Source organism: Gouania willdenowi, chromosome 15 (genome assembly GCF_900634775.1).
Source record: "Gouania willdenowi chromosome 15, fGouWil2.1, whole genome shotgun sequence".
Taxonomy (NCBI): domain Eukaryota; kingdom Metazoa; phylum Chordata; class Actinopteri; order Blenniiformes; family Gobiesocidae; genus Gouania; species Gouania willdenowi.
In genome coordinates, this window is record NC_041058.1 from 21142856 (window position 1) to 21170015 (window position 27160).

The 27160-nt window shown below is 37.0% G+C and overlaps 1 protein-coding gene across 1 annotated transcript in view; it reads right to left on the bottom strand.

The window, feature by feature from the left end:
• The window catches only part of sptlc3 (serine palmitoyltransferase, long chain base subunit 3), a 32472-nt gene extending 6993 nt beyond the window's left edge, over positions 1 to 25479 (bottom strand). The window contains exons 1-9 of the mRNA XM_028469380.1: positions 25271 to 25479; positions 19810 to 20001; positions 18678 to 18832; positions 15892 to 16040; positions 11874 to 11998; positions 9907 to 10000; positions 6857 to 6962; positions 4997 to 5216; positions 1135 to 1261 (exon numbers count right to left, since the gene is read on the bottom strand). Of these exons, the coding sequence (XP_028325181.1) occupies positions 1135 to 1261; positions 4997 to 5216; positions 6857 to 6962; positions 9907 to 10000; positions 11874 to 11998; positions 15892 to 16040; positions 18678 to 18832; positions 19810 to 20001; positions 25271 to 25372 (1270 nt within the window). The 5' untranslated portion in view covers positions 25373 to 25479. The remainder of the gene's footprint in view (positions 1 to 1134; positions 1262 to 4996; positions 5217 to 6856; positions 6963 to 9906; positions 10001 to 11873; positions 11999 to 15891; positions 16041 to 18677; positions 18833 to 19809; positions 20002 to 25270) is intronic.
• Positions 25480 to 27160: the final 1681 nt, after the last annotated feature.

Here is a 27160-nt window from a genome sequence, read left to right on the forward strand (position 1 = left end):
AATAATGCTTACTTGTAGTACTAATGACACAATTTACTTCACTAGTAAAGTGTATTCACACACTAGTAAACCAAAAGTGAGTACAGCTTAGCTAGGGTTGATATCACTGATATCCATAAGGCTCCACTTCTCATGTGCATCTATAGAACTTGTTTAAATGCACATTAGTGCATTGATGTATCTCTCCAACCTTCTACAGACTGCTGGTTCATGATCAACCTGTTCCTGATTGGGTTCTGGCTCTGAACCAGTTCCCAGACTTTCTTTGTGGAGAATTATGTAATTGCGGATGTTAAATTGTTATCAAAATGAGATTTTTCAAAGATTTGGTGGACTGGAACTGAAGGTTTAAAAGAGTGCACTGTGAGCCCCCGACTACATGAAACAGGTCAACACTGATTTTTGCACAATAGCTTTTTCACTGGGCTACGTCACATGTAAAGCATGTCTGGTTCAGAGCCAGATGAAAACGTTACTCATCTTTGGGTGAAACTACAACAAACTTACACTGGTTATTAATATATTACAGCACCGTGTGACAGACAGGTTGTAGTTTATCCAGGATGACATATTTCACTTAAGTCTGGAAACACTGATCATTTAGAATGAATCTTAACCTATGTCACCAATTTAAGCTCATCTTTCGATGTTAGAGTTTAGACATGACATCACAAAGTGTTGCTTTAGTGTAAAGGTACAACTACATACACTGAGGGAAGAATGTCTATGGATGGACTGTGAGTGATCGGGTCTGATGCCATTAAAGCATTCAGCGTTCCTCAAAACACACACATGAAAATAATTTCCTCCACACCGTGGTCACGTTTGCTTGGGGACTGCGCGCCTCCCCTTTCCTCACTGCAACAGACCCCCATAATTGCTTCCATATTCCCCAGCCAAGCAGCTGTTTGCATTTTCCTGCAGGTTTTACTCCAAATGTTAACATTGGTGGTGTCCTCTGGATTTGGTTTGCTGTTGTTTCTATAAAGATTATATAAAGGTGTACAAACTTTTATGAGCCAGAAATAATGTTTGTCGGACTTTGGAGGATTTGTACAGTATTTACAGGAGATTAAAAAAAGAAAAAAGACGGGACATTCAGTTGAAGGACATCACAAAGAGACAGGCACTCACCTTCTGTGGTCCCGTCTTTTCCCATGATGCACTTTAAGGCACGTAGGATCTGTTCAGTGATAGGTGGAGACATAGCTGTGGCGTATACTGCACTGTGTGAATAGCTACGCAGATAGTCCACCAGTTCCTTCAAAATCAGACACAAATAATCAGTCAGGAAACTCCTGAACTAACATTTTTGTGGTTTTTTTTTGCAATGAAATAAACTGATTGATTGGCAGATGTGAAAGTAATGGATTCCAAGTACTCACGTTACTGTAACTGAGTTGCTATATGCTTATTTGTACTTTTTTGAATATATTTAGAAATTAGTAATTTTACTTGCACTTAAGTACGTTTTAAAAGAAGTAATTTTCTACATTTCTACACCCAACCGTAAATTATTATTTTTTGTTTTAAAATGATCATCGGACATTGTGAAACTGGAAAAAATAATATGATCAGACAATAATCAAATGCATCATCTCACTGTTGACCAATCAGATTAAACGTAATGTATGGCACCAAAATAGGATTGTTTTTTCTCAGTTTTAGAGTTCATAAATGTAGCTATACTTAGAGCCTATGGATTTTTTAAAAAAAAATCTATTTTGAATTGAATTCATTGGTGTTATTGTATTTTTAAAAGAATTGTACATTTTGTTAAACCTTTTATTTTATACAGATGCCTTTGTGGAAAATAAATTAAGCTCAAGATTTGGTCTCTTCCTTTTTAAGTTTATACATGAGATGTCTACTGTGTGCAAGGGAACCGTGGCAAGATTTATTACCAAAAATAAACGTGGGGGTGAAAGTAACTAGTATTTTAGGTATGACTTAATTGTACTTGTGGTTGAGAACAATTTAAATGAAGTAACAGTACTTCTACATGAGTAGGATACTGTATATCAGTACTCTTTACACCTCTGTGGATTGGTCAGTGTATGAGGACAGTGGCTCTGCAGTTAATAATCAGCACCACCAGAGAGAGCTCATGTATTATGAATTCTAATAAAAACCATTAATCTATCGCTCAAGTCATTTTGTTTTCACCGTCATCATCTTCACATCATCTATCACACTGCTCTATATAGTTTCCTGCACCTCACTTTGCACTGAAGGACTTAAGAAACGAAGCCAGAAGGACTGCCTTGCTCATTTCCCCCTGAAATGTCAGTAGTAGATTCATTTGCTCGTGGATGACAAGTGAAGAACAGACGTTATGGAAACCCCATCTTGTCTTGGTTCCCCAGAGAACATGTGTCTAAGTTGTATGAGGTTTGGAACGGGTCCGGAGCTGTGATGGGCCGTTGCTCAGTGGCTGCCTGGTGGCTCGCGGGTGCAGGGTGATGACATGTAAGCCGGAGATGGTGTCTGGCCACCATATCCACTCACCAACACCATCTGTCCCTGCCTGGGCGACGGCTGCTGCGGCTTCCTCTCACACACACACACACACACACACACACACACACACACACACACACACACACACGAGGGGGGAAGCGATTTTGGGGGAAAAGCTCAAATGTAGAATAAGAACCCTGGAACAACCTGACATCTGTTTTCATTTAGGGCAAGAGATTTTCACAGCTTTGTGGCCCCGCAGGATTTTGGTGCAACCAAGATAATCCCAGTTAAAGGAAAATGTCCGAAATCCATGTCAGGCTGGGGGCACAGAATGACAGCTCAGAGTGTTTCCTTAGCCGCACTGTGACCACAGGACTGATGTAGCAATGCATTTTCCACAAAGCCACAGAGCAGCAGAGCCTGAACAGGATGTATGGTGGTACACCCACAGATCTTCAGGGGATCTATTTAATGACCTAATTGGAGTGAAGTCCAGGTTTTTGAGGAAAGGGGTAAGGCAAACTCCTCGGTGCAAGGTTAAAGTGAATTAGAGGAGCTTGGAGTCCATTTATTGGTATATTTATTTTTGGTGCACTCGTAAAATAGCTACAACATGAATGGTTTCCAGAACACATCTGCAGAGTCTTTTGTTGGTCAACCCAAATCCACTTGATGTTGGATTCTTGGGGATTTCACCACAACAACAAATACGTCAATCTGTATGTTCTCTCGCTTTCAGTGCTCGTTCCAGTCAGGAGTTTACTGCAGCCAGCTGTCAAAGCAGGCAAAGGGCGTTCATACTTCAAACATCTTCATGCTTGTTAAAAGTCATCCTCTTAAATGTGGAGCGCAGTTCCGAAGCCTGCCACAAGAAGGGGTTGGCCGTCTGCCAGCTTTACCTTCTTATTATGGCGGAGCAGGGCTGAGCTGACATGAGGCGGAGGGAGGGAAGGGAGGAAGGAAGGAAGGTTTCCTCACTGAATACCTAATTCAAACAACATGGACGTTTCCGCTGTTGCTTTCTAATCAACTGCCACAGAACTGGTGTGGTTATGTACTAAAGTGAACTTCTCTAATGAAGTAAAAAGAATTACAAAGGCCCAAAGTCACAGCCTGAGGAACATTTGTTAGACACATGAGAGGCCAGAGAGAAATGTGGTATAATAACAGTGTGGCTGATGGACTATTACTAGGGTGACCATATTTAGATTTCCAAAAAAAGAGGACACTTGGGCAGACTTCGGCGTATTCAGACAGTACTCAACGTTTTCTTGAATCTACCTTGTAACGGCAAAATACAATATAAAAAATAAACAAGTTGTTAATGTTTGTTCATCTGGATCTTGTTGGGTTCTTTCATTCTTACTATGAATTTTATATTGTTAAGCGCTTTGAGATGACTTTGTTGTATTTTGCACTATATAAATAAAGTTGAATTGAATTAATGTCTATAAGGTATACAAAATGTTTTCTCTCTTTATAATAAAGATTTAAAAAAAATCTGAAATTAGTGTTGATTAAAGTCTATCACCTTTATTATGCATTATAATAATCTCATATAGACCTTCTTAAATCATTGAAATAATACGAGAAACATTGCCTCCTAGAAATGAAAAACAACAGAACATGAAATAATCATTAAATATACACTTCAACAAATATTTTCAATTAAATCCTTTACTATGTGGTCTCTATTAATCTTTCTCTCTTTCTCTTGGACTTTGGTCCTCTTTCTCTTTTCCTTGTGTGTAATGATTTCATTTCTTTAAAGAGCAACTCTTTAGCTTTCAGAAACTGGTGAAATTTCTCAGATAGTTCAAATATTAGCAGAGTTACAGTCTTTTAAAATACAGTGTTCCTGAAAAGAATTCAAGGTCCCTAGGAAACCTGGACAATTTCATTAATTTGTAAAATATCCCCAAACAGCTCGGGACATGTAAAACCAGACATATAGTCATCCTACTATTACAATAAGAAGAATATCCATCCTTTGGAAATTATGACATCTTTGAAGATGGTGTATAAAAAGTGTTTTACCTCAAAGTCAGCATAGTCTTTTTTTTTTTTTTTTTTTAAAAAAAAGCTACCTTCACTGGAAACAACTGAGCTATTGCATGGTCAATGCTTCCTTAATTTTCCTCCATAGCATTCAATTAGGCCTTGACTTTCATTGTTCCAAGATGACTTTAACATAACGGCCACACTCCTCTGAGTGTAACATCAACAAGTGTAACCGCTGTGTTTACACGTTTACACTGTGGCATGAAGTGAACAGTGCTGATGGATGGTATTACCTTTTAGGAAGTGTGGGTTAGTGCTGAATAAACACTACAATGTTCTTTACCAACTACATCAACAAAGACAAGTCTGCCATTCCTATTTCAGTGTCTCGGTCGGGGTTTGTGCTATAGTTAGGATAAACTGACAGAAAAAGGTTTGGGATTGAATATCTTGTAACATAACTTAATAATGTAATGTTTATTCGATACCTGAAAAATGACTTTTTAAAGTGGGAGAACAGTAAATAAAAAACCTTTTTTCCTGCGATGTATCCTCCTGCAGCACCAAAGCTCTTGGTGAAGGTCCCCATCATTACATCAATGTCGGTTGGGTTCACATTAAACAGCTCGGTCACGCCCTTCCCAGATGGTCCCACTGCTCCGATACTGTGAGCTTCATCCAGGTACAGGTAGGCTTTGTACTTCTTCTTTAGAGCCACGATTTCAGGCAGTCTCACAACAGAACCCTCCATGCTGATCAAAGCGAACAAGCCAAACGCATATTAGCACCGATGCATTAGGGTTCCCACACTTTTTTCACAATGATTTTTCGAAACTTTTCCAAAATATATGGCCAAATTTCCATGACTTTGTTCTGAACCACTGATATCTATCAAAAACCATTAGAGTGCAAAAATGAACAGGCCTTTCCTGTGTACTAGTGTAACAGAGGTCTGCGAGTGTGCCACGGTTAGTAGCAAAAACGTGGCGCAGGGAATCAAGCTCATTTATCTATCATCTAGCATCGTACAATGGTGCAATTGCTATTAACACCAAGTTTGCAATGAATCTAAAACAACAATGCATCAGAAATTGAATGTAGCATTAAACAACAACTAACTAAGTGCTACCATGTTTATTTATAACATTATAAGATTACAATTTTAACTAGGAAAGACCTGTATTCGCAAGGCAAATACATATTTGGCAATTGAAAATTGGCAAAAATGACAACCTGTATCTGGATTTGTTGACAAGTTATATCATGCAGAAAAAAAAACAGAAAACTGACCTTGACCTTCAGTATGACCTTGAGTGAAGGTCATGGTCATACATTGAAATAAAACGTTATTCAAAAGGTACCAAACATCAAAGACTATTTCTAGAGAAAAAAAATGTCTGTGGAGTCCCCACAAATTAGTGATATAAAATGGGGTCATGACCCGAAAAAGTCTGGGAGCCACTGCCTTAAATAATAACCTCAATAAATTTAAAAAAAAAAAAAGCAATAACTACATATTATATCAAAGATTTTAGATGCAATACTCATTTTTTGTTGCCGATATTGGACCTATATCCATTAGAATGTGCCTTATTACATGAGATGCTGTGCAGCTGTGTTCTTCAATAAATCCTGCCGGCCTCCTTTGCCTCACTCCCACCTCTCTCCTATCTGTTCCTCCCCTCACATGTAAACCTTTTAAGGAAACAAATAGACAGCCTGAGTCTTATGGTCGAGCAAAGGAGGGATCCACCGACCTGCCACGGGTATTTTGGCTAAAAATGTCTGCAGTACAAATGACATGAGACAGGGTTTCACTAGGACCAATAAGTACATCAAAGCCAAACCTGGGATAAAGCATGCTTACTCTTTATCCTTGTCCTTTGATGTTAGCTGAAGGTAACAGATGGAGGAGTGTTATTTCAGGGCTGCACTGAATCGAAAATGAATATGCTTTTGAAATTGAGGATGACCATACCGGGACTGCTGGACAACAGAGTGTGTAATTATGTAGCATGCTAATTTTAGGATGAAAAGAAAAAAAAAACACGGGATGAAAAATACAAATAAAAGGAAGGAAGAGGAAATGTTGAACTGTTGGAGTTGGGGGTGTAGCCAAGTCAATCTCGGTTGCTCCATTTGGCCTTGATTTGGAACTAATGAGCAGATGGTCATGACTCAAGATAGCACACTGTTAGGTGAGACAATACTACAAACACACTTATGCACACACACAAAAATCTATTCCTAATGGATAAAAATGGAACAGGATACCTGGTTACAAATTACACAATTCATCCTAATTTCCCTCATCAGCTAAAGACCACCTGGAAGCAAAAATATACAGAAACTCATAGATGATGCACAAACAGGCTAAGGAACAACAGCTCACCTATAAATGCCTTCCACCATGATTAAGATCTTTTTCCAGGGTCTGTGGGTTCGAGGCTGGCCGGAGCAAACGGCCTCTCTCAGCATCCTCTCCAGACTGTGCATGTCTGACACATACATGAGAAACACACAGCAAAGCAGTTACACACAATTACAAGCAATCCCATTCAAACCAAAAAAAAAAATCACAAACAACTATACAAACTTATACAAAGCAAAATGGGACCAATAATAAAATTATAGCATGTGGGAAACATCGACTCAAAGCAAATAATGTAACTGTATGCAAAACACTAATTTCCACAAGGCATGGCAGCTCACAAAGTACACAAAGTACAAGTTTATATGCCAGAAACGCCTTCGACAAACAGCACACAGGAAATACCTTTGCAATGTCTGTATCAGTGAGCATTACTAATTGGACTAAATGTGGCCTTAGCCAAGCACATGTGCAACACTGTTTGTGTGAATGGTTGGATTTTACGACTAAGGTTTTGGCCTCAGAAGAACTTTTTTCCAGAACCATATGAGTTTGTTTTCTCTTGAGTCTTTCTTTGCAGCACACCAGCACCAGCACCAGCAGATGGCAGTATCAAACAGCTCCAGTTATTTAGAAGTGCAGTGCAAATATCACTGCAGCTCTGAGCTGCTTAGCTACAAAGATAACCATCACAACTAATAATCTTCCAGAGATGATTGATATTGCTACTTAAACACAGAATCCAGCCATAGCCTAGCTGCAGATACTTGACTGTAGGAGAACCATTTTATAAATCTGAGGTGCACCTGAGAATAAGGATATGGATCCAGACAGAGGTGAGCAAAGGGTGAAGGAGACCTTCACTGGTTTGTTTCGTGCATAGTGAGACAAAGAGCCCGTTTAACAGTGAAGCACTGATTTAAGATAAGCCTCGTTCTGAGAGCAGATACTGACGGACTGTCATGAGGAAGGCCGTTACGTGACTTTAGAAATGTAAGCTACTGTAAGCATAAGGCTAGAAGTAAAATTTTGCATTCATTCTTATTTTGACTTCAACTTTCAGCTCATTTTATTCTACTTACCTAAATCAATAAAACAACCTGAAATAATACAATAATGTCAACCAAAAAATAAATGGTAACACTTGAAGTTTTTTTTTTTTCATACAGTACATTACGCTGTCATCATTATGACATGACACCTGTCATTAGCTTGAATAAGGTGTCATGATGGCTGTTATTAAGTGGAGTTTGTTACCCAAACCCAAAACCTAAGCCTACCTAACCCTATCCCAAAAAATGCCAACATAGCTCCAAAGATGTCAGAATTTAGCGAACAATCAGTCATGTCACAATAATGACAGCCTTATGTATAAAACTTCAAATAAAGTGTGACCAAATACATTTACTATCAGATGTGAAGTTTGTCTCATGTCTGACCCCAAATTCCATCTCCGTCAATGACGTAGAGTGAAAATACCAAAACCTAGTTCAACCACAAAATTGAGTAGGAATTTTTTAAAATCTATTACAGCAGCTGAGCCGAGTCTTTTCACTCTCATGGTGAATAATGAGCTAGCAGCAGCAGAGTGCATTTGTGCCATGTGTGAGAAGTTTAAAGGCAGTAAGAGGTCAGCAGTCCTGCAGCCTGAGGGCTCTATGCCTTCAGACAGGCCTCTGGGATCGGCTTGGAAGACCCATAACTGACTCTGCTTGTACCTGTCAGGATACATTTGCTGCCAGAGGACTGTCTCATACAGGATGTCTCTAAGGGAGGGAAAAAACGTGTTTCTATATTGTGAGGTCAGAGAGAGGCAGTACAGTATCATCCATACTAAACACCACCTACCCCCTTTAATCAGGGCATAAAAACCAATTTGACAATGTAATGAAAAATATTGTTACCATTTTAATCGGAAGGTTTTATTTCTTTTCACTATGCTGCTGATAAAGGAAACCGCTGTGAATGTCAAAGAGTTGATAGATCTCTAAGTGGAAGTAGAGCATATTAATCGTGTCTTTCCTAAGATAAAGATTGCACTAGAGTGCAGGTTTGGACTCTTGATGTAAATCTAGTATGTATGAGATGTCTCAGTTGACAGTCTGTCGTTATGAATGGAATGTACAGTACAATGTATGTAAAAGCACTGTTGGCAGATACAGCTGGTAATTCACCATAAAACAAATTGGTAGAATTTTCAATCAGTTATTACTTTTAAAATATAATAGCTCTTTGAGTCCCTCAATTTGTTCTTTTTTCTTTCAAAAATCGGCCATTAAAAATTGAGTTTAAAACAAACAATAATGCAAAGCAAACAATGCTGACCTATATTTAGTACCTGGATCACTGACAACAACAACAAGAACACATAGTCATAGAACACATAGTCATCAACATCCCCCGCCAGATTGATTGTCATTATACCTCACAATCTAAAATTTCGATGTATACATAAGAAATTATTATCACATCAGAATGTAAAATTACTATCTTAAACGGTTTCTAAGAAAAGCTGGCCCCTTTGAAGATACCTCGAACAGAGTAAAAAAAAAAAAAAAAACAGAACAAGGTCAATAACTCCGGAAAAAATATTTGCACACTTCTCATTATTTAACTTTATCAAGGTATTAATACCCTAAAGCCACACACCGAATTTGGTTATCTTATCTTAAACGGTTTCTAAGAAAAGTTGTCCCCTTTGAATATACCTCGAACAGAGTAAAAAAACGGAACAAGGGCAATAACTCCAGAAAGAATAATTGCGCGCGTCTCATTTTTCAAACTCCATCAAGGTCTTGATACCCTGAAGCCACACACCGAATTTGGTTATCCTATCTTAAACGGTTTCTGAGAAAAGCTGTCCCCTTTAACTCGGACGGACGGACGGACCTATATCCCCCTTCCACACTTTGGGGCAGAGGATAATAATGCAAGCGATTTAAAAACAGGCAAACTCTTCTGAAAGGTTCAGCAAACTCTATGGATAAGCAGGAGATGTTGGGGTCAAGAATACTGTCCAGTTCAAGCATGTGAGTACGATTAAAAATAGTGAAAAAGCTTTCTTTGCTTACTGTTGTGTTTAAACACACGGATGGTGGCTGCAGACAATCTGGCCCCCAGGATGAGAGAAGTGTGGTTGAGCTCGTCGCTTAGAATCAAACAACCCTGAAGATGAACAAAGGGAAAATGGTTTTTGGTTAAAGTTGATTGAAAACAGAACACTCCACAAAGGTAATGTTTAGGAGGAATCCTAAAATCCCCACAATCACGGTACTCTGAACTTCTTGAGGCATTTTTTTTATTAAACAGAATTTTGTGACAAAGTACAATGTAGATGAAGTTGTATGACTACGTGCTACAATCCACAAATCTGCTTCAGGGAGTTTAGGCAGAACTGTTTACTTAGTGTTTAATGTGTTGTTTGAAAAGATTAGTTTGTACTAAAGTTCAGGTGAGTATTATGTTGTGTATTCTGTAATGTAAGACATGGCCTGGTTGTGCTTTCTCCTCCATGTCCCTTTACGCTATATCTTCCCTAAGGTTTCTCAATAGTTTTAGTGTATACTTTAGTCTGAATCATTATTATGACCAGCTTTGGATTTCTAATATTAACCCTCCTATTATCCTTAAATATTACCAGCACATTTTACCATTGGGGTCAATCTGACCCCAAGCATATTTGCCTCCAGAAAATGATTTTCAGAAAATTGTTGACAAAGTTTTTGTGTCAGGTACTTTGTTTATTTGACGAATACATAAATAACCCCTTGCTAATGAAACCTTGACCTGATCTCTAGCGACACCATCAGGCCAAACTTTTAAATTAGAATTAATTAATCTTGAATAGTTTTCATCCAAATCTTCTCAAACCTTCTGACAACAACATTAATGACCACAAGAGTATGAAGAGTATTAATGACTCTCACATAATTGATTGATGTTGGGAACCCCCATTTTCTCTCGTAAACATTTATTGACTTACTTTTATTTCCTTTTTTTTTTGTTATTGGTCACTATAAAGTCCTCTGTCTCAAACATATTCTCCTTTACGGCACTTTTACCGCAGAGGAACACCACTGTGTGCAAAATGCAGTCAGTATGTTGTACCCTTCAATCTAGGAAAAGTCATGAAATAAGAAGCAAAAACAAAAGGTCAGCTATTATTTTTTGAATGATGAAACATTGAATGGGGTCAAATTGACCCCAAGGATAATAGGAGGGTTAACCTCTAAAATGCCGAGTGAAGTAGTGACATTTTTATTACAGATAGTAAAGCACTCAAACAAATTAGCACGTTAATGAATTCTGTCATTCCTCCAAAATAAGCATACATAACATAAGACTCCAAGGATTTGATAGGATCAGCTAAAACTACTGCAGAACTGTATGTTGACACCATTTCTATGGTTGAGATGCAGGGTTTGGCCTGAGGTCGAGCTAACCCGGTCCCTGGTCTACCAGCAGCTGTCACTCCAATGTTGCTCTGACTGTACCAGTGAGGCCCTATGCTAGCGTGGTCTGTCTCTGAAGGACAAATTTGGCAGCAACGTTGACCACCATCGTCTGCAGGGTCACCATGGAGCCTCAGCCTAGGGGACTGCTTTACCTCTGGAGCTGCATAAACGATCCTCATCTTTCCGCTTTAGCAGTGAACCTCTTCTTCTGCCTGTCCACTCCAATCACAGATACTCATGCTGTGTGTTGCCCTGGGTAACTTTTGTCATCTGTGAGAGTCAGGCGAGTGCGCTGCGAGGCCAGAGTGGAGATATTGCAACTCTTGGGTATAGTGCTCTTAATAGACCCTGCACTTGCAGCCTGTGTGTGAACTGCAGCATTTAATTCTGACTTTAATTAACATTTGGGTCCATGAGTATAGCTGACAATTCTAATCATTCATTTAGGCCATGTGCAGAAAAAGAAAAGCATAATGGATAAAAGCTTGGTTTATTAGATTAATATGTGAGGGAAAATTAACCCTCACATATGGGAGGATTTTCATTGTTCACGGTGCAGCATTTCAATGTGGAAAAGCTCATACCTTGCCAACAAGTGCTGGAATGTTCATGGAGTTGGTGGCAAAGCCCATTCCATAAATCATAGCGGACTCCACTCCAAGGAAATTGGCAACGAGTCCTTCCAGCTCTTCATGGATGCTCAGATTACCTACACAATGGAAACCATAAAGTGATGATTCTGCCATTTCTGGTATTTCTTCAGTTTCAAGGTTTTGCAGGTGTTTTGTTGTCCAATCATATGCCATGACAAAGATTAATGTCTGTAGATTAAAAGGCAACAGAGGCCCAAGGTCTAGATCAGCATTAATGCCTCCCACTCTCTGAAAATTTAGAGAGTGGTATATAGATTCTAGATATGGCTAAATTTGTAATTTAGGTAGCTAGTGCAGTAAAGTCTAAAATGGTTTTGGGGCAAGTTTTAAAGCATTTCATCATAATCCAGTGTGACAGGTGGGGACCAGTTTTATTTTTCAAAGTTGCCCAGTCTGTAATCTGTGGCCTGACATGAAGGTTTTACTATGCTGTGCAATAGAAGTGAGCTTTTCAGGGTCCTTGTCTGTGCAATCTGTTGATCAATGAGAGGCATTACTGATATAATACTAACTTATAGAGAATGTGGTGCGTATTAAGGGTTTTAAATTATTTTAATCTTGCTCTCAGCTTGATGTACAGCATGTAGGACAGAACTGAAGTAAAACGTAGGAAAATCCCACTTACTGCAGTGTCACTGCAGTTGCCATATACAACGAAGTTTAAGTGGCGTGAAAAATAATTCAAAGTCAGTGATCTGCTAATGCTGCAAATGGGTGATTTAATATTACAGGGATACCGCTTCATGTCGGCTCTTGTAAAAATAGAACCAAAATTGCTTTTACATAAAACACTAAGGACTGCTGTCATAATCAATAAGAATCAGTAACTACATGGAGCAGATACTAAAAGCTCAAGCAGAGTGGACGCTTCGGGAAAAGGCTGGAAAATAGATATTTAGGGAAGAGTACAAAACTGTAATGTAGCAAAGCAGCGCTGTCTTTATGCTTGGGATGTCGATTCAGTGCTTTCAACCAGGCTCTGAGCCAAGGCTAATCGATTCATACATTTCCTTTACAAATCAGGCTCACAGGCCCTTCTGACATTTGTAGCATTTTCCACCAATTTTTTAATCAGACCACATTAGATTGATCTGTCTTTAATGATGTCTTACTTCACAGGCTTTTTAATTAATGTGCTAACCTCCAAAGGCAGTGTCCAACCTCTATTTTCCTTTGGTCGCGCTGATCACGTGAGTCAGCCAAGAACAAATAATAAAAAAGAAAAGCCTCACACGCCTATCTCATAAAGTCACCAGCCCTCTAAAGCCAGAGAGGTCACTTTCCTTCCAAAGCTGCTGTGAAAGCTTTAAATCTGCTGCCAAGGCACGGGAGGCATTATTGTGGGGATTTTTATTTTTTATTGTACACACGTGACTGGATCACAGTGTAAAAATAGTTAATAATTTACCATAACCTCTTCCCTAGTCCTAACCTAGGCTACAAGCCATCCACAGTGCATGGCTACATACTTAGTGTTTTTTTTTTTTGCACCACAGTCTCACTTTTTCACATTAGTTATAAAGTTTTCATTTGATTAAAGCTGCTACCTCCAATTATTTTTTTATAGATAAAATTATAGTGTATACTTGATTCTTATTGTGGTTTCTTGTGTTTCTTCGTCAGACAAGGACAGTGATTATCTGCCCACCATTTTTGTTCTAGATTGTTCCTGTATTCCTCGTGATATCAGAATGAAGTAAAAACACGGTAACACTTTACAATAAGGGTCCCTGAATTAACATTAGTCAATGCATTAATTCACAGTTTCATGTGTTATTAGTGGACGCTTATGTGTGTGTCTATGGAAAACATACATAACCTTTTCCCACTATAACACTTATAACTTAATTTTAATTTTGTATTACATATAGATATAGTGAAACCATATTTACATTTTATTTCATTCCATTTTATTGTTTTGCACATTACAAATGTAGCGATTTTTTAATGAATATTATTTTTGCGTGTTCACTTGCTTTGGCAATGTAAACGTGTTTCTCATGCCAATAAAGCTGTTTAGAATTGAAATTGAATTGTATTACCTAAAAATTACACATCAGTTAATGCATTTACAAGCAGTTAATTAATGTTTACTGCACAGTGTTCATTAAAACGTGATTAAACATTAACAAAACTGCAATTCGTTATCATCATGTATGCATACCTAATATGCAAGTAAGACGTAATGTTACCGTCTCTAGTAATCATTTGCATTACGTGTATTAAGTAAGGGGATACGTAACATTAGCAACCTGACAAAAACCTTAATAAATGTAAAGGAGTGCCATATGAGCATTACTTTACCGTAGTTAACCATGAGAAATTGCTTTTTGGACCCTTATTGTAAAGTGTTAGTAAATATTATTGCATTAACTGTAATGTTAATGAATGTTAAGTAATACATTTGAATGATTAATAACATATTATTTAACTGTTAGGTAATGCTTGATAAAGCATTAATTAAGGGATCCTTATTGTAAAGTGTTTGTAAATGTCGTTGCACCTCCACATCCCACAATGCAATGTGCAAAAATGTAAACAAACAATTTCAACCTTTTTCCTTTCTTTTTGGAGTAAATCATGTTTGATTCATTGATCTATGAGGTATATAATATGGTTTTATCTCATGAAAAACATTTCAGGGGGAGCAGCTTTAATTTTAACCAATGTCACAGTCAAGAATATTTTTATTCACTTGACACAACAAATTTGATTCAACTCAAATTGCTCTCACTGTGAACCTACATGCATCTTAAATATGTGTTTGTTCACTAATAGCCTTTGGTTCAATTCAAACCTGACTACAGTAGATCCTTAGGCAACGAGAGTTTCTGTATAGATTTATAAACAGGTTACTATGAGTAAGCAAGTGTGCATTTTTTGACACAATCAATGTTACGTTTGTGGATGTGATTGTCTAAGATGTCCAACTCAGGCCTTAATGTTAAACTAAATGGATGATTGAAGAAGTTTGGTAAACTATTTATTTCCAAATCCAAGAGATCTTGTCCATTCTCACCTTCCCTTCATAAGAAGCTTTGGCTTAACTGTCTTACTTTGAAAGACACACGAATACACAAATAATTCACATGAATGACTTATTGATGACAAAGGTGTGCGTGGGTTGGAGTACAAGTCGTATACAGATAAACAGATGAAAAAAAAAAAAAAAAATCACATGGCCTTTGTTTAGTCTATTGTTTTGTGTTGGTGTCAAACTGATAAAATGTTATAAAAGCACAGAGCGGCACTGCCCGGTTACTGTTTGTTGTTTCACTTCCCCTTTGCTGGCACATGACACAATCACAGCGAACCATGTCACAGATTTCTGACACATAGAGAGACACATTCCTTTATGCCAAATGAGCTTCTCAACTACTCATGTCGAGAAGCTTAAGCGGGCTTTATCAACTAAGTCGCCAGCTGACTGCTGATAATTTGATTGCATTTGCCAAAGTGCTGTTACACTATATCATGAGTTCTACATAATCTACATAATCCAAGTTGAACCATGAGAAATGTCATACAAGGAAGTGAAAGAGATCACACCACACACCAAATCATTCACGATTCATCAGAAGCCACAGTTTCACATTCTTGTTTTTCTAACCCTAACCCATATCCAGGGTGTTGCTTCTTGTTGCTAGCCACTATGTTCCAGACATCCTCAGAGAGCACCAGTACGTATATGATATCAATTCATAACCAAACTGTACATAATTCATCAGAAGCTGAATAATTTGTCATTGCAGTCACATAGAGAGAAAGCAAAACACACATTTTCTCAATAGATTAAAAAGTAAATGAAGGCAAAAGTGATCAGGAAGATTTTTTGTTAATGTTTCCTTATTCTTTTTTAATTCATGGCCATCCTAGGTTGTTGATTTTAACTGAAAAAGAAATATTACAGAGCTTGACTAATGTGTAAGAGTCCAACCCAAAAACTCACCTATCTCCTGCCTTGTGCTGCAAACCCCAGTCCCATATTGGTTAACTTTATCTGCCACAGTCTTCAAAAAATCCACATTGTTCTCAGCAAAACCAAGGTAGTTGTAGGAGCCCATGTTGATGACATTGTGTAAAGTCTTTCCTGTAAACCTGCATAGAAAAACAGAAAAATCAGTGCTTATTAAAAAGATTTATACATCTATTTGTCACTAGAAGAATTCATTTTAACGGAACTTAATGCAGAATCAGCACGTATAGATATTCAGACACTTATTAAATAAAAGGCATTGACATTTGAGTTAACACAATCTTACAATTTATGACATCATACATGATCCATTGTTGTCTCACATTCCTATCATTCATCCACTCGTTTGTTTTGTGGGTACACCTGTTCAACAGCTTTTTAACAGCTAACCAAACACACATGGCGGCAAGGCATTTTAATCAGTGTCAACTGACTATTGGAAATAGGATTTTAAAGTCTTTGGATGAGGAATAATCAACAAGGTGGTCTTTTTGTTTAAACAAACATGTGTTGGTGATGTTAAGGTCAGAGAACAGGGTGTTTAAGCTTGGTAGAAATGATAAAAAGGCAACAGTGACTTAAATAATCCCAATCTGAAGAAGATTATTTAATGCAGAACCTGTCAAACCTTGAAGTTGGTGGCCTAAAGCTGCAGAGAAGCCCACTGTCAGGATGCATGAACATAACCAAATTTCATAGAGAATATTTTAATGTTGCTCTTCCACCCCCTTGGTATCAATCTCACACTTGTATTGATGCTGACCATGTCAATCCCTTAATGAAACCAGTGCATCCTTTATTTAATACATACTTCCAACAGGGTTAGCTGAAATGACCCAAACATGATGGGTAAGTGCAGCCTATGTCATAAAGTAATAACCAGTGTGGAATAAAGTGCCTAAGGATAGTTTCCGGCATCTTGCTTAATCAGTGCCTCAAAGCATTTAGTTATATATGGATTTAAGAGTTTCCAAACCTGCACTAGAAAGTTATGCTTCATAAAGTAGTAAAAGTTGAAGGTGTTTATTTTCAGGGTAAGAGGGCATTTAAAACATTTTGACTTGACCTACTTTCTGCAGCTTTTATAAAACAGTAGAGCACTACAGAAATAATCTACAAGTCTCTTTATGAATGCAACCCACATCATTTCAAAAGACAAGCTTAATTCCTTTTATTTACTTTTACAGCTAGAAGTCATTAAAAGTTCACATCAATTTCCTTTGCGATGTTTGGATCTTCTTACAAAAAAAAAAAAAAAATGATGTTCTGGTCTTGTTTTAAAAGTACATTGATTTAATAAACTGGTCTTTACTGAACTTCAGCTTTTGAAATACCCTACAGGGACTTTGTTGTTTAGCATTAATCGCTTTTTTTAATATGCTGCTCTTTGCCGTTTTAATTACCCCTCAGGGTTAAACAAAGTATTTTCTGATACTGAAAAGCCTAAGTGTATATCTAAGGTTAAGTTCAACTGATGCAAAGACGAGACCAAACATTACCCCCACTCTGTTATTTGCAGCATGAATTAAAGAAAGATAGTAAGTAGTATCTTGAGCCAAGGCAGTAAACCAAAGAAAACCACTGATGTAATACATTTAGAAACTATATTGTAGTTGGTTATATCTGATAACTAGAAACCACTCAGAGAAAGTATACCTCCACCATGACGTAGCAGTACCCCATGTTGCATTGTCACCTAAATGTTACAAAGATAATAAGGAAAATTCATTTATCCGTAATGGTAGTTTTCTTTGAGAACCGGATAAAAGTTGGTGGAGTCAGTGATAGAAAAACCAACCCTACATGTAAATGAACCAAGATATAAAGTTAAGATTTTTTTTATTTTTAAAAGTGATCCAGTTTCGGGGTATTGATCCGGATCATCCCTAAAATCTTATCACTTGTTCCTTATCCCATTTCGATGAATTGTTGAAAATCTGTCCATTCGTTTTAAAGCAAAACTAAGTAACTTGCACTTAGCGCTCCCCCTAAAGGATCCTTTTGGTTATGTCAGCGTTGTTTAAACTCCGCACCCCCCGCCGCCTGCCCCACCCCGCAGCTACATGCGCACCTTTGCTCTCCCAAGACGGTAGCAACCGATCACTGAAAAATCCTAATACAACAGTGACAGTAAGAGTGCTTTCACAGATATGGTCCCATGTGACCATGTGATCAATATGAGGAAGAGAGACAAGTAAAATAAATGAATGATGTGGGAGTAATACAGAAGGGAGTGTGGAAATGTGTGTTGACAAAACAGCTCTGGAAATGGATGGATGGATGAATAGATGGATATTTGTGTGTGTGCTGCCTGATGGAGTGCTTGGTTGCAAGTGTGTGTGTGCGTGTCTGTTGTCGCAACGACAGTGTGTGTGATTGCTGTGTGTTGCCGCTGAGCTGTCACTGCATGAAGTTGTTCCGTTCCTCGGACAAAGATCTTCTCTGCCTTTTTTTTTTAATAAGTTTGAGAAAAGTGAATTTGTAGACAACCGTGTGCAGCCACGGGGCTGGTCATAATCTAGCATTACTTTGTATTGGGCTGCCGTAAAGCAGTATGTCTTGCAGGGAAAGTTGCTGTTTTGTGGCCAGAGACAGCAGGGGAAGATGAAAGACCCCTCACTCACCCATAACCACTTGTATTACCCTCACTGGGACTATGAAAAATATTTATTAAGGTGAAAAAGTTACTTAGTTCTGCTTTAGGTTAAACTGTTCACAGACAAATAAATAAATAAACAGAAATGTTGTGTTTACGGTACCTGAATGTCCAGTTGTAATCATCAGACACTCTTTCCATTAGGTCAAAGACTGGTCCAGGCAAGCTGCATATGGGACGGTTCCAGTTGTCTCTCACTCTCATGTAAAGGTTTCGAGTGTAGAAATTTTCAAAGTCTTGATATAGAGGTATAAAATCCTGTGTAGGAGTAGAAACATATTTCAGTTCTCTGTAAGATAGAAACAGATTTGGCTTCATTCATTAACAAAAGAAAACCTCATGATAACTTTCATTTAAAACAGCCTTTCTTTTTGTATTTATTTATTTTTTTTACAGATGTTGTCTGATCAACATTACATCACCATAACTGAGCCCACACCTAAAAAAGATGAATGACTGCTGTCAAACTCAATCTCCTGTGCTGCCACTGCTTTGCATAGAGTGAGAAACGGCACAAATGTCACTGCGCTTCACACGCTGCACATTAGTGTTTCATGAGTGCTTTCCAGCGTATGGTTTTCTGAGTGTGTGAAAATGTCCCGTCAGTTGATCAAAAGCTATAAAAGTACATTATCTAACTAGATTATTTCACCATTGAATGCCATCACTGCCTTCATCATAAATGAACAGTGTAAATAAATACTCCTTTATGACAGTACAGCATAATAAATTTGTATTTGAAGTCAATTGTTTGATGGTGTGCCGCAGGACATTTAATACATAAGGTGTGCCGGGGCTCACAAAAACATAATACAAACTGGTTTAGATGATACAGACATGTGGTCACAGCATTGGTTCTTTGAAAGCTTTGACCATCAGGACATTGCACGCACAACAACAAACTGGTCCTAATTGCAATTTTTAGTTCTAGGAAATCCAATCTATGGCAACACAGAGGCTTTAATGTACAGTTAATAGGGACTTATTTTTGATCTAAAGCACAGTCACAGAAAAGAGCACAATCTCTGAGATTTAATTAGGCCCTCAAGAGATCCTCTCTGTAGTGTTTGGTCTCTCCCATGGCAACATTAATGTCAAAAAGAATAAGGAAGAAAGCACAAAAAGAGCTTCATTGTCAAATTCAGTAAATGGAGAGAACTGAACGTGGTGACACCATGTGAATGTGTGTTTAGGGCTAAAGTATTATACTGCTTGTGCTAATTGCGTATAGTTACCTTCTGTTCCTCTCTCTCCTGAGCTAGATGGCACTTTTCTAAGCCCACAGCTCTGAGGAAGTCTCGGAGGTAACCAAACAAGGTGACGATCCCAAAGCCCAGGTATGTCATGACTGCCACGTACATGGGAGCCTGTTCAAACGGCTCATGCTTCTGCGGCCTGGAGGCGACACCATTCCCAGGGCTGAAAACCTGCACAACAATATGAGACACCAACTGTCTTACAAAACAAACAAACACAGAAACAGTATGTTTGTCAATGGTACAGGTTAATCCCAAATAAGACCAAAAAGGATCAGGTATCTGATAAGAATTTTACTGATAGCAAAGCAAAAAAAAAAAAGCCATAACCAGAAACTGGTACAATGTGGAATCCACTGGTTTGAGATCATCCAGGACATTAATATGATGGAAAAGTTGACTAATCAACTAATGTTTAAAGGACATACCCATGAAAAGAACTGGCAGGAAGCGATGCCAACAATAATTAACTGGATCACTTGAGAATGACTAAGTAAAAGGACATGTTTAACCTTTGTTAAATTATTGTTTTTAGTTTATTTATTTATATTTGTATTTTTTTTTTTACTTACTTACATTTATATATATTAAAAAAAAGGAATAAAAAGGATACATTTTTTATACACACTGACAAGAGTTGCAAGGACACACATAACAAGTTGTCTTTAATAATACTTTAATTTTAAACTTAAATGTAAATGAAGTAGTGATGATAGAATAGGAAATTTTGCTTTCACATTAAGCTTGATTCCTTCAGATTAAAATGCAAGGTACACAACATTATGTGACGTTGTGTAAATCATGCACAGATGTGAAAATATACAGTAACTGAGCAGAACCATTAGTGGATCAAATGATGACAATTCTACTGATAATGTGCCACCTGAATTTATCACAACCTATAACACAAATGTCAAACTCAAGGCTCGGGGGCCAAATCCAGACCCTTAGAGCGTCAAAATTCTGCCCGCAGGATAAAGTCAAAATTACAGAAAACATGATTAATTGTGTAAAAATATCAAGTTATTCAGTTGTAGATATCTCAGCCCTTCCAAATACATGAATTCAATGAATATCCACAATATTTTCCAGGGCGGACAATTTTCCCACGCTTTTATCACATGATCGCAGTCGTTTTTATTCACAAATTATTGAAAAAAACCTTCATCTTTTCCAAAATCAAGCAATTTTATTACAATTATTCCTCAATTTTCCCCCCAAATTGAACAAAAATTGCTTGCAAACTCAAAGAAATTTAAAGATTGGATATTGCCTGTAACTTCTATTACTTTACATATATTTATAGGGCAGAATAATGTTGAAATTGCTCATTTTCTCAGTTAAAATTTGCGACCCACTTGAGATCAAACTGATATGTATTTGGCCCTTGAACTACAATATGTTTGACACCCGTGACCTATAATATATTGTAATAAAAAACAAAACATTCCTTTTTCAAAACATACAATAAAATATCTAAAAATACTTATTTAGTCGGTAGGTAAGTAGATAAAATGCTGACATTTGTTGTCTAAATGCATCCCTGTTAAATCAAAAAAGGCTGCATGATGCTTTTATTTTAAACAAATTACCATTATGTTTGTATAGTGTAACTCATTTTTAGTCACACGAGGGTTTGTTTCATACAGGCAGATCATATAAAAGCCACAAAGTCTGAATTTGTGTGTGTTGTGTGTCAAAAGTGGATGTGATCAGTTTGACACAGGAAGTACGTGGCTTACATGTCTGCTATCTTAGAAGCTCCTTCTTGTTTACTTTACACTAGATATTTGTCTGTTCACACATTCCATATCCATGCTCTGTGATCATTTTGCAACATCCAATGTATATCAAGGAGAAGAGGTTTTTCCATCAAATTGTAACCAACTGCAAATGTCACTCTTCTTTCTCTTGCAAAAAAAAAAAATCAGTTAAATTGTTTTATACGTTGACTTTGAAAACTGGAATCTTTAAAGTTTAGAGAATAGTTCTGATGCTCGCACCTTCATTATTGGACAGGTGCAACTGCGAGCATGCCAACAATGATTAATGTGTGAAAAGTCAGTCGGATAGATCACTTACTCTGGATTCTGAATGACATATGAAACCGTTCTGTTGGAACTAGCACAAACTTCTGATAACATCCACCCTTCATCCACCCCTCATTCATCAATGACTGTGATACTGTATGTAGTGATATCTCAGTGTAATGTGAAGCAATGTTGTTACAGACCTGAACAAGCATAAACAGATTGCTCAACACAGCAACTATGGAGAGACTGAGGTAGGTATCTAGACTGCCTCATCTCTGGCTTTAACATGTTATATATTTATTATACTGTATAATATTCTCTGGAAAACATGGGCTTCAAATAGTGGCTACAGACAAAACCTTTGACGTCAAACAGTAAATAACCAAATGAAATGCAATTTGAGGCTTAATAGTGTTTGTATAGGATCGTATAATCTGAGGTGTGGCTTAATGCTGACACACCTTCTTTTGCATGTTTCCTCAAAATCGTGAACCACTCGCAATGTAACAGCTGATTTTAATCATGTAAAGTACACTGAATTGCCTTGTGTATGAAATGAGCTAATATACAAATGCATTTGCCTTGCCTTGGTCAGAAATTGGAAATGATTATAACTGCACTTTAAAAACCATTATTCAGTTTAAAGACAGTCAAAAGTGTTGTTTTTCATTTCTGCATGGCAGAAAAGTGTGAATTTACAGTAAAAGCAAAAAAAAAAAAAAGCAATTAAACTAGAAAATGACAAATGCATTGGGTTTGTGTGTTATGTCAACATGTAGGGCAGTGTGGGGTCACCTAAAATGTCTACTAATTGATAAAAAAAAAAATATATACTGATTAAAATGCATTTTTGAAATTTTGTAATTATTATTCTTTTACAAATTAAAACAACGCACAATCTTCAACAGCTGTATTCTATGTGTTCACGTTGTCAAACATAAATCTAGTTAATAATAATAATAATATAAAAATATTTGAGCTGAAACTGCTTGTTACTAACACTGTTGTTGGGGTCGCCAGAAATTTTTTTATATCAAAATGGGGTCAAAATCCAAAAAAAGAAAAATGGTTGGGAACCAATGATTTAGGGGTTACCAACTATTGTTTCCTGAACCCACATAGCAATTGTGGAGTAAAAGTACAACTAACTTTTTTCAATATCGGCCATCGACCGATTATTATTATTATTATTATTATTTATTCTTTTTTTGGTTTAGCACTTTAGAGTAGCCATTAAAGGAAAAAAAGAACATAAAAAACATCCACTCGGATGTATGAATATACAACAACAACAACAACAGAAGTAATAATAATAATAATAATAGCATGTGCAAGGGAGAGGTAGAAGCCAATAGGCTTACAAATAAAAAGCTGATACAATAGGATGAAGATATAATATAATAGTGTCTGATTAAATATCCTTATCCTATTATATCCTTAAAAGGATAAGGATTTTTGTTTTACTTGGTTGTGTACGGGTATATTTAAAGTTCAATAAATGTTAAGAGTTCTATTGGTGTATTTAATTTAATTAGTAATATATACATTTATATCATATGAGTGTTTATTGTCTTTCATAATCAATGTGCTTTAAAAAAAAAAGTATATCGGCCTCAAATATCGGCTTTAGATACTGGCCATCGCTTTTATGTATTTTTTTTAAATTGGTATCTGCATCGGCCTTTGAAAATCCCATATCGGTCGACCACTAATTTTATGTATGACTTACTTGTATTTGTAGTTGAGTGAAATTTTAATCAAGTAACAGAACTTGTACTTGAGTAGGATATATCAGTACTCTTTACACCTCTCACAGTATATAACTAGGGATGTCCAATCCGTGTATCGTTCTTTCATTCGTCTTTCAAAAACACTCGTTATTTGATATTTGTTTCCAAAACCAAAATGAAAAAAACGGAAAACGCCTTGTTTTTCAAATTCAAGCTCTTTTGCTTCGAACGAAACGAAACGAAAAACGGAAAATGTACACCTTTATTCGTTTTCTCAATTACCGGTTTGCCAAAGTACGTAACCCGGAAGTGAAGCGTTACACATCCCGCGATATCGTTAGCTCTGCAACACTTAGAAGTCTCTAAATTACCCAAAATGTCCGTGAGGAGATTCTGTGGCCAACATCAGCTAAAGCGAAAAGGACACGTTTCGGATGCACAGTTGGAAGCAGCGATCTTGTCGTACCGAACTGCCGTTAGCATAGCCGTTAGCGTCGAATGAGAGTACACTTCCGGGTCGCGTACTTTGGCCAATCGGTAATGGAAAAAATGGATAAAGGTGTTCGTTTTCCGTTTTTTTGTTTTCTGTACCGAAGCAAAAGAGCTTGAATTTGAAAAACATGGCATTTTCCGTTTTTTCATTTTGGTTTTGGAAACAAATATCAAATGATGAGTGTTTTTTTTTCATTTTTCATGTTTTTGTTACATAATGAAAAACGAATGATACACGGATTATGTCCCGGTACAACTTTTTCACTCCCGATATTGCAGCCTTGGGTGTTGGCCGATACCGATATTGATTCGATACAATATCAGCGTGAATAATACCTACTTTTATTACTTATTTTGTAACGTAGAATGTTAGAAAAAGCCTGATCAAGTGAGTGAACAATAGTCAACAATTCAAGTTGACTTCAGTTATTTTTTACTGTCAGTATATGGTGGGAACAACCGAGGGCGGGGACAAAAACACCAAAAACTTATCGGAGAGATTAGATGCAGTCTGATAAAATCTTTTAAAAAATTTTTTTGGCTGATATCGGACCAATATCAATATCGGATCAGGACACCCCTATATACAACCCAAGCATTGGAATCACCAGGTCACGTGCAGATTATACACATTTGTAATGTTAGTTCCAGTGTATTATTGTATCATTTATGAAATAATTATCTTGATTGTCTAATAAAAGTCACATAATTTAAATTTAGCTAATTAGTACAGAACATAGAGGAATTAGGTGAAATAGCAGTGCAGCTGCAGCCTGCACCTGCATCACCTGAAGGCAAAGAATTCCTGCAGAAAGAAAAAAAGAAGCATGACAGGGCGTGTCCAACCATTGCTGTTTACATGGATCTCTTCTAAGGAACTACATTGTCTCCGACACATTTGTTTTCACTCTTATCTCGGGAAAAATAATGTTTCTCCTTATATGAGACCAAAAAAAAAACTGAACTACTCAGCTGCTTCTTTGTAACAACTAATTTTGATATGAGAAAGATCAGGGGTCACGAGGTTCATATATAACTACGTCACCCAGGTCAGGCGAGTTTAAAGAAAACCCCTAAAAACTACAATTCCCACCTTCCTTGGAGTTTCTTACATATCGCTACACCCTAGCAGTTCACACACGATATTAGAGCCCACAGCAATGCGCAATTAGATAAGGTTCGAACCTCCTTCTTGTTGTGAAAGCCGTTTTTCTCCGTGTCTCCAGCTTTGAGTCCATTGCTGCTGAGCCGCAGAGAGACGCTACCGTCAGCGGCAGGTCTGGCCATGTTTCTGTTCCTGTTCCCCTCACTCAGCTGCTGCTGGGCGGCTGACAACTGTCAGGTTGAACCGGTGTGTGTTTCACGACGCACCTTCCAAAGGTGACTTCCTCCTTTTCTTGTTTCGGTTCAGCCTCCTTTGAACTTCCTGCCTGTTGCAAGTTTCACACTTGATCTGGAGCTTTGAAAGTGCCATCACACCAAAGTCTTTACTGTTTTCTGAATAAATCTTAAAATATTATTATACTAAATACTAACATAAGGCAAAAAAGAAAAAAAAAAGACTGGTATCCTACTATAAATAAAAAAATATAATATGTATTTAACCTGACAGCTTAGATTCTTGTATATATCAACATTCTAAGTGTTTATTGTCATGTGCACAGAAAGGACAATGAAATTCTTATTTTGCTGTCCACACTGGATGCCACAAGGAAGAGCAAACACATTTTAAACAAAGAACAAAATAAAAACAAAGAAAATAAAAGTATAATAACAATAATTATAATCATATAAAAAGTATGAAAGATATGTACAAGATGGAAAAGATAGAAAAATTAAATATAAAGGGTGTTGTGCATTGTGGATATTAGGGATTGTCCCGATACAACTTTTTCACTTCCGATACAAGACCGACATTGCAGCCTTGGGTGTTGGCCGATACTGATATTGATCCGATACGAAATCAGCACGAATCATACATACTGTACTTTTACTTATTTTGTAGTGTGGAATGTTAGAAAAGGCTTGATCAAGTGATGTTACACAAACAGAGAACAATAGTCAGCAACAGTAGGTATGAGAAAAACTGACACATTTATTATTAACCAACTGGTTACATACATTTTAACCTTCAAAATAATATCTACAGCATTCTACAATTGAATTAATATAATATAATATATATCAGAGATTTTAGATGCAGTCTGACAAAATCCGATATTTGTTTTTTTTTGGCTGATATCGGACCGATATCCGATATCAATATCGGGTCGTGACACCCCTAGAGCATTTATGTATTGTGAATCATCTGTGAATATATGTATTATATTTGTATTGTTATTATTATTATTATTTGATCTCATTTTATTTTTTCTACTGTGATGTGTGCACTTGTATTTGATCCTTAGTTAATTAATGATTCTAAATGACTGTTCTCTCCGCCCCTCACGTTTACACACACAACAACACAACAATGTAGAATCTACAAAATATAAATACAGGACAACAATTACAACACAACAATTATTTACAGTGAGAATGCAGATATGAATATGAAAATAAATCAATATATATATATATATATATATATATATATATATAACTAGTGTATAATTAGTGTAATATTTGTTGAGCCTCTTTGACACAAGTAGTTTCCCCCCTGGGATAAATAAAGTATTTCAGATAAATAAAGTATTTTCTGATTCTAATAAAATTTTCTGCAGAACTAACCAAGTTAGATTCACTGAGCAGTCTGTAAAGCCGACAATTTAACGAGAACAAAAACTATTCAATAAGATCTATATCCTGGGAAACAACAGAAGATAACATAACCTGTGAAATGACTGCAGGTGGGCTGCAAGAGATGATTTTTCTTCAGTATTGGGTGCTGCACGGTTAAGACAAAACAACTATTTCCATTCCTTTTATAACAGCTGCAATTTATGATCTTGAAGATATACTCGGATCCACTGAGCAGAACTCTGAAACATATATAGAGCAGTGGTTCCCAAACTTTCCACAGTCCCGTACCCCATCACACCTTTAACCTGAAGCCATGTACCCTCTACTCCTGCA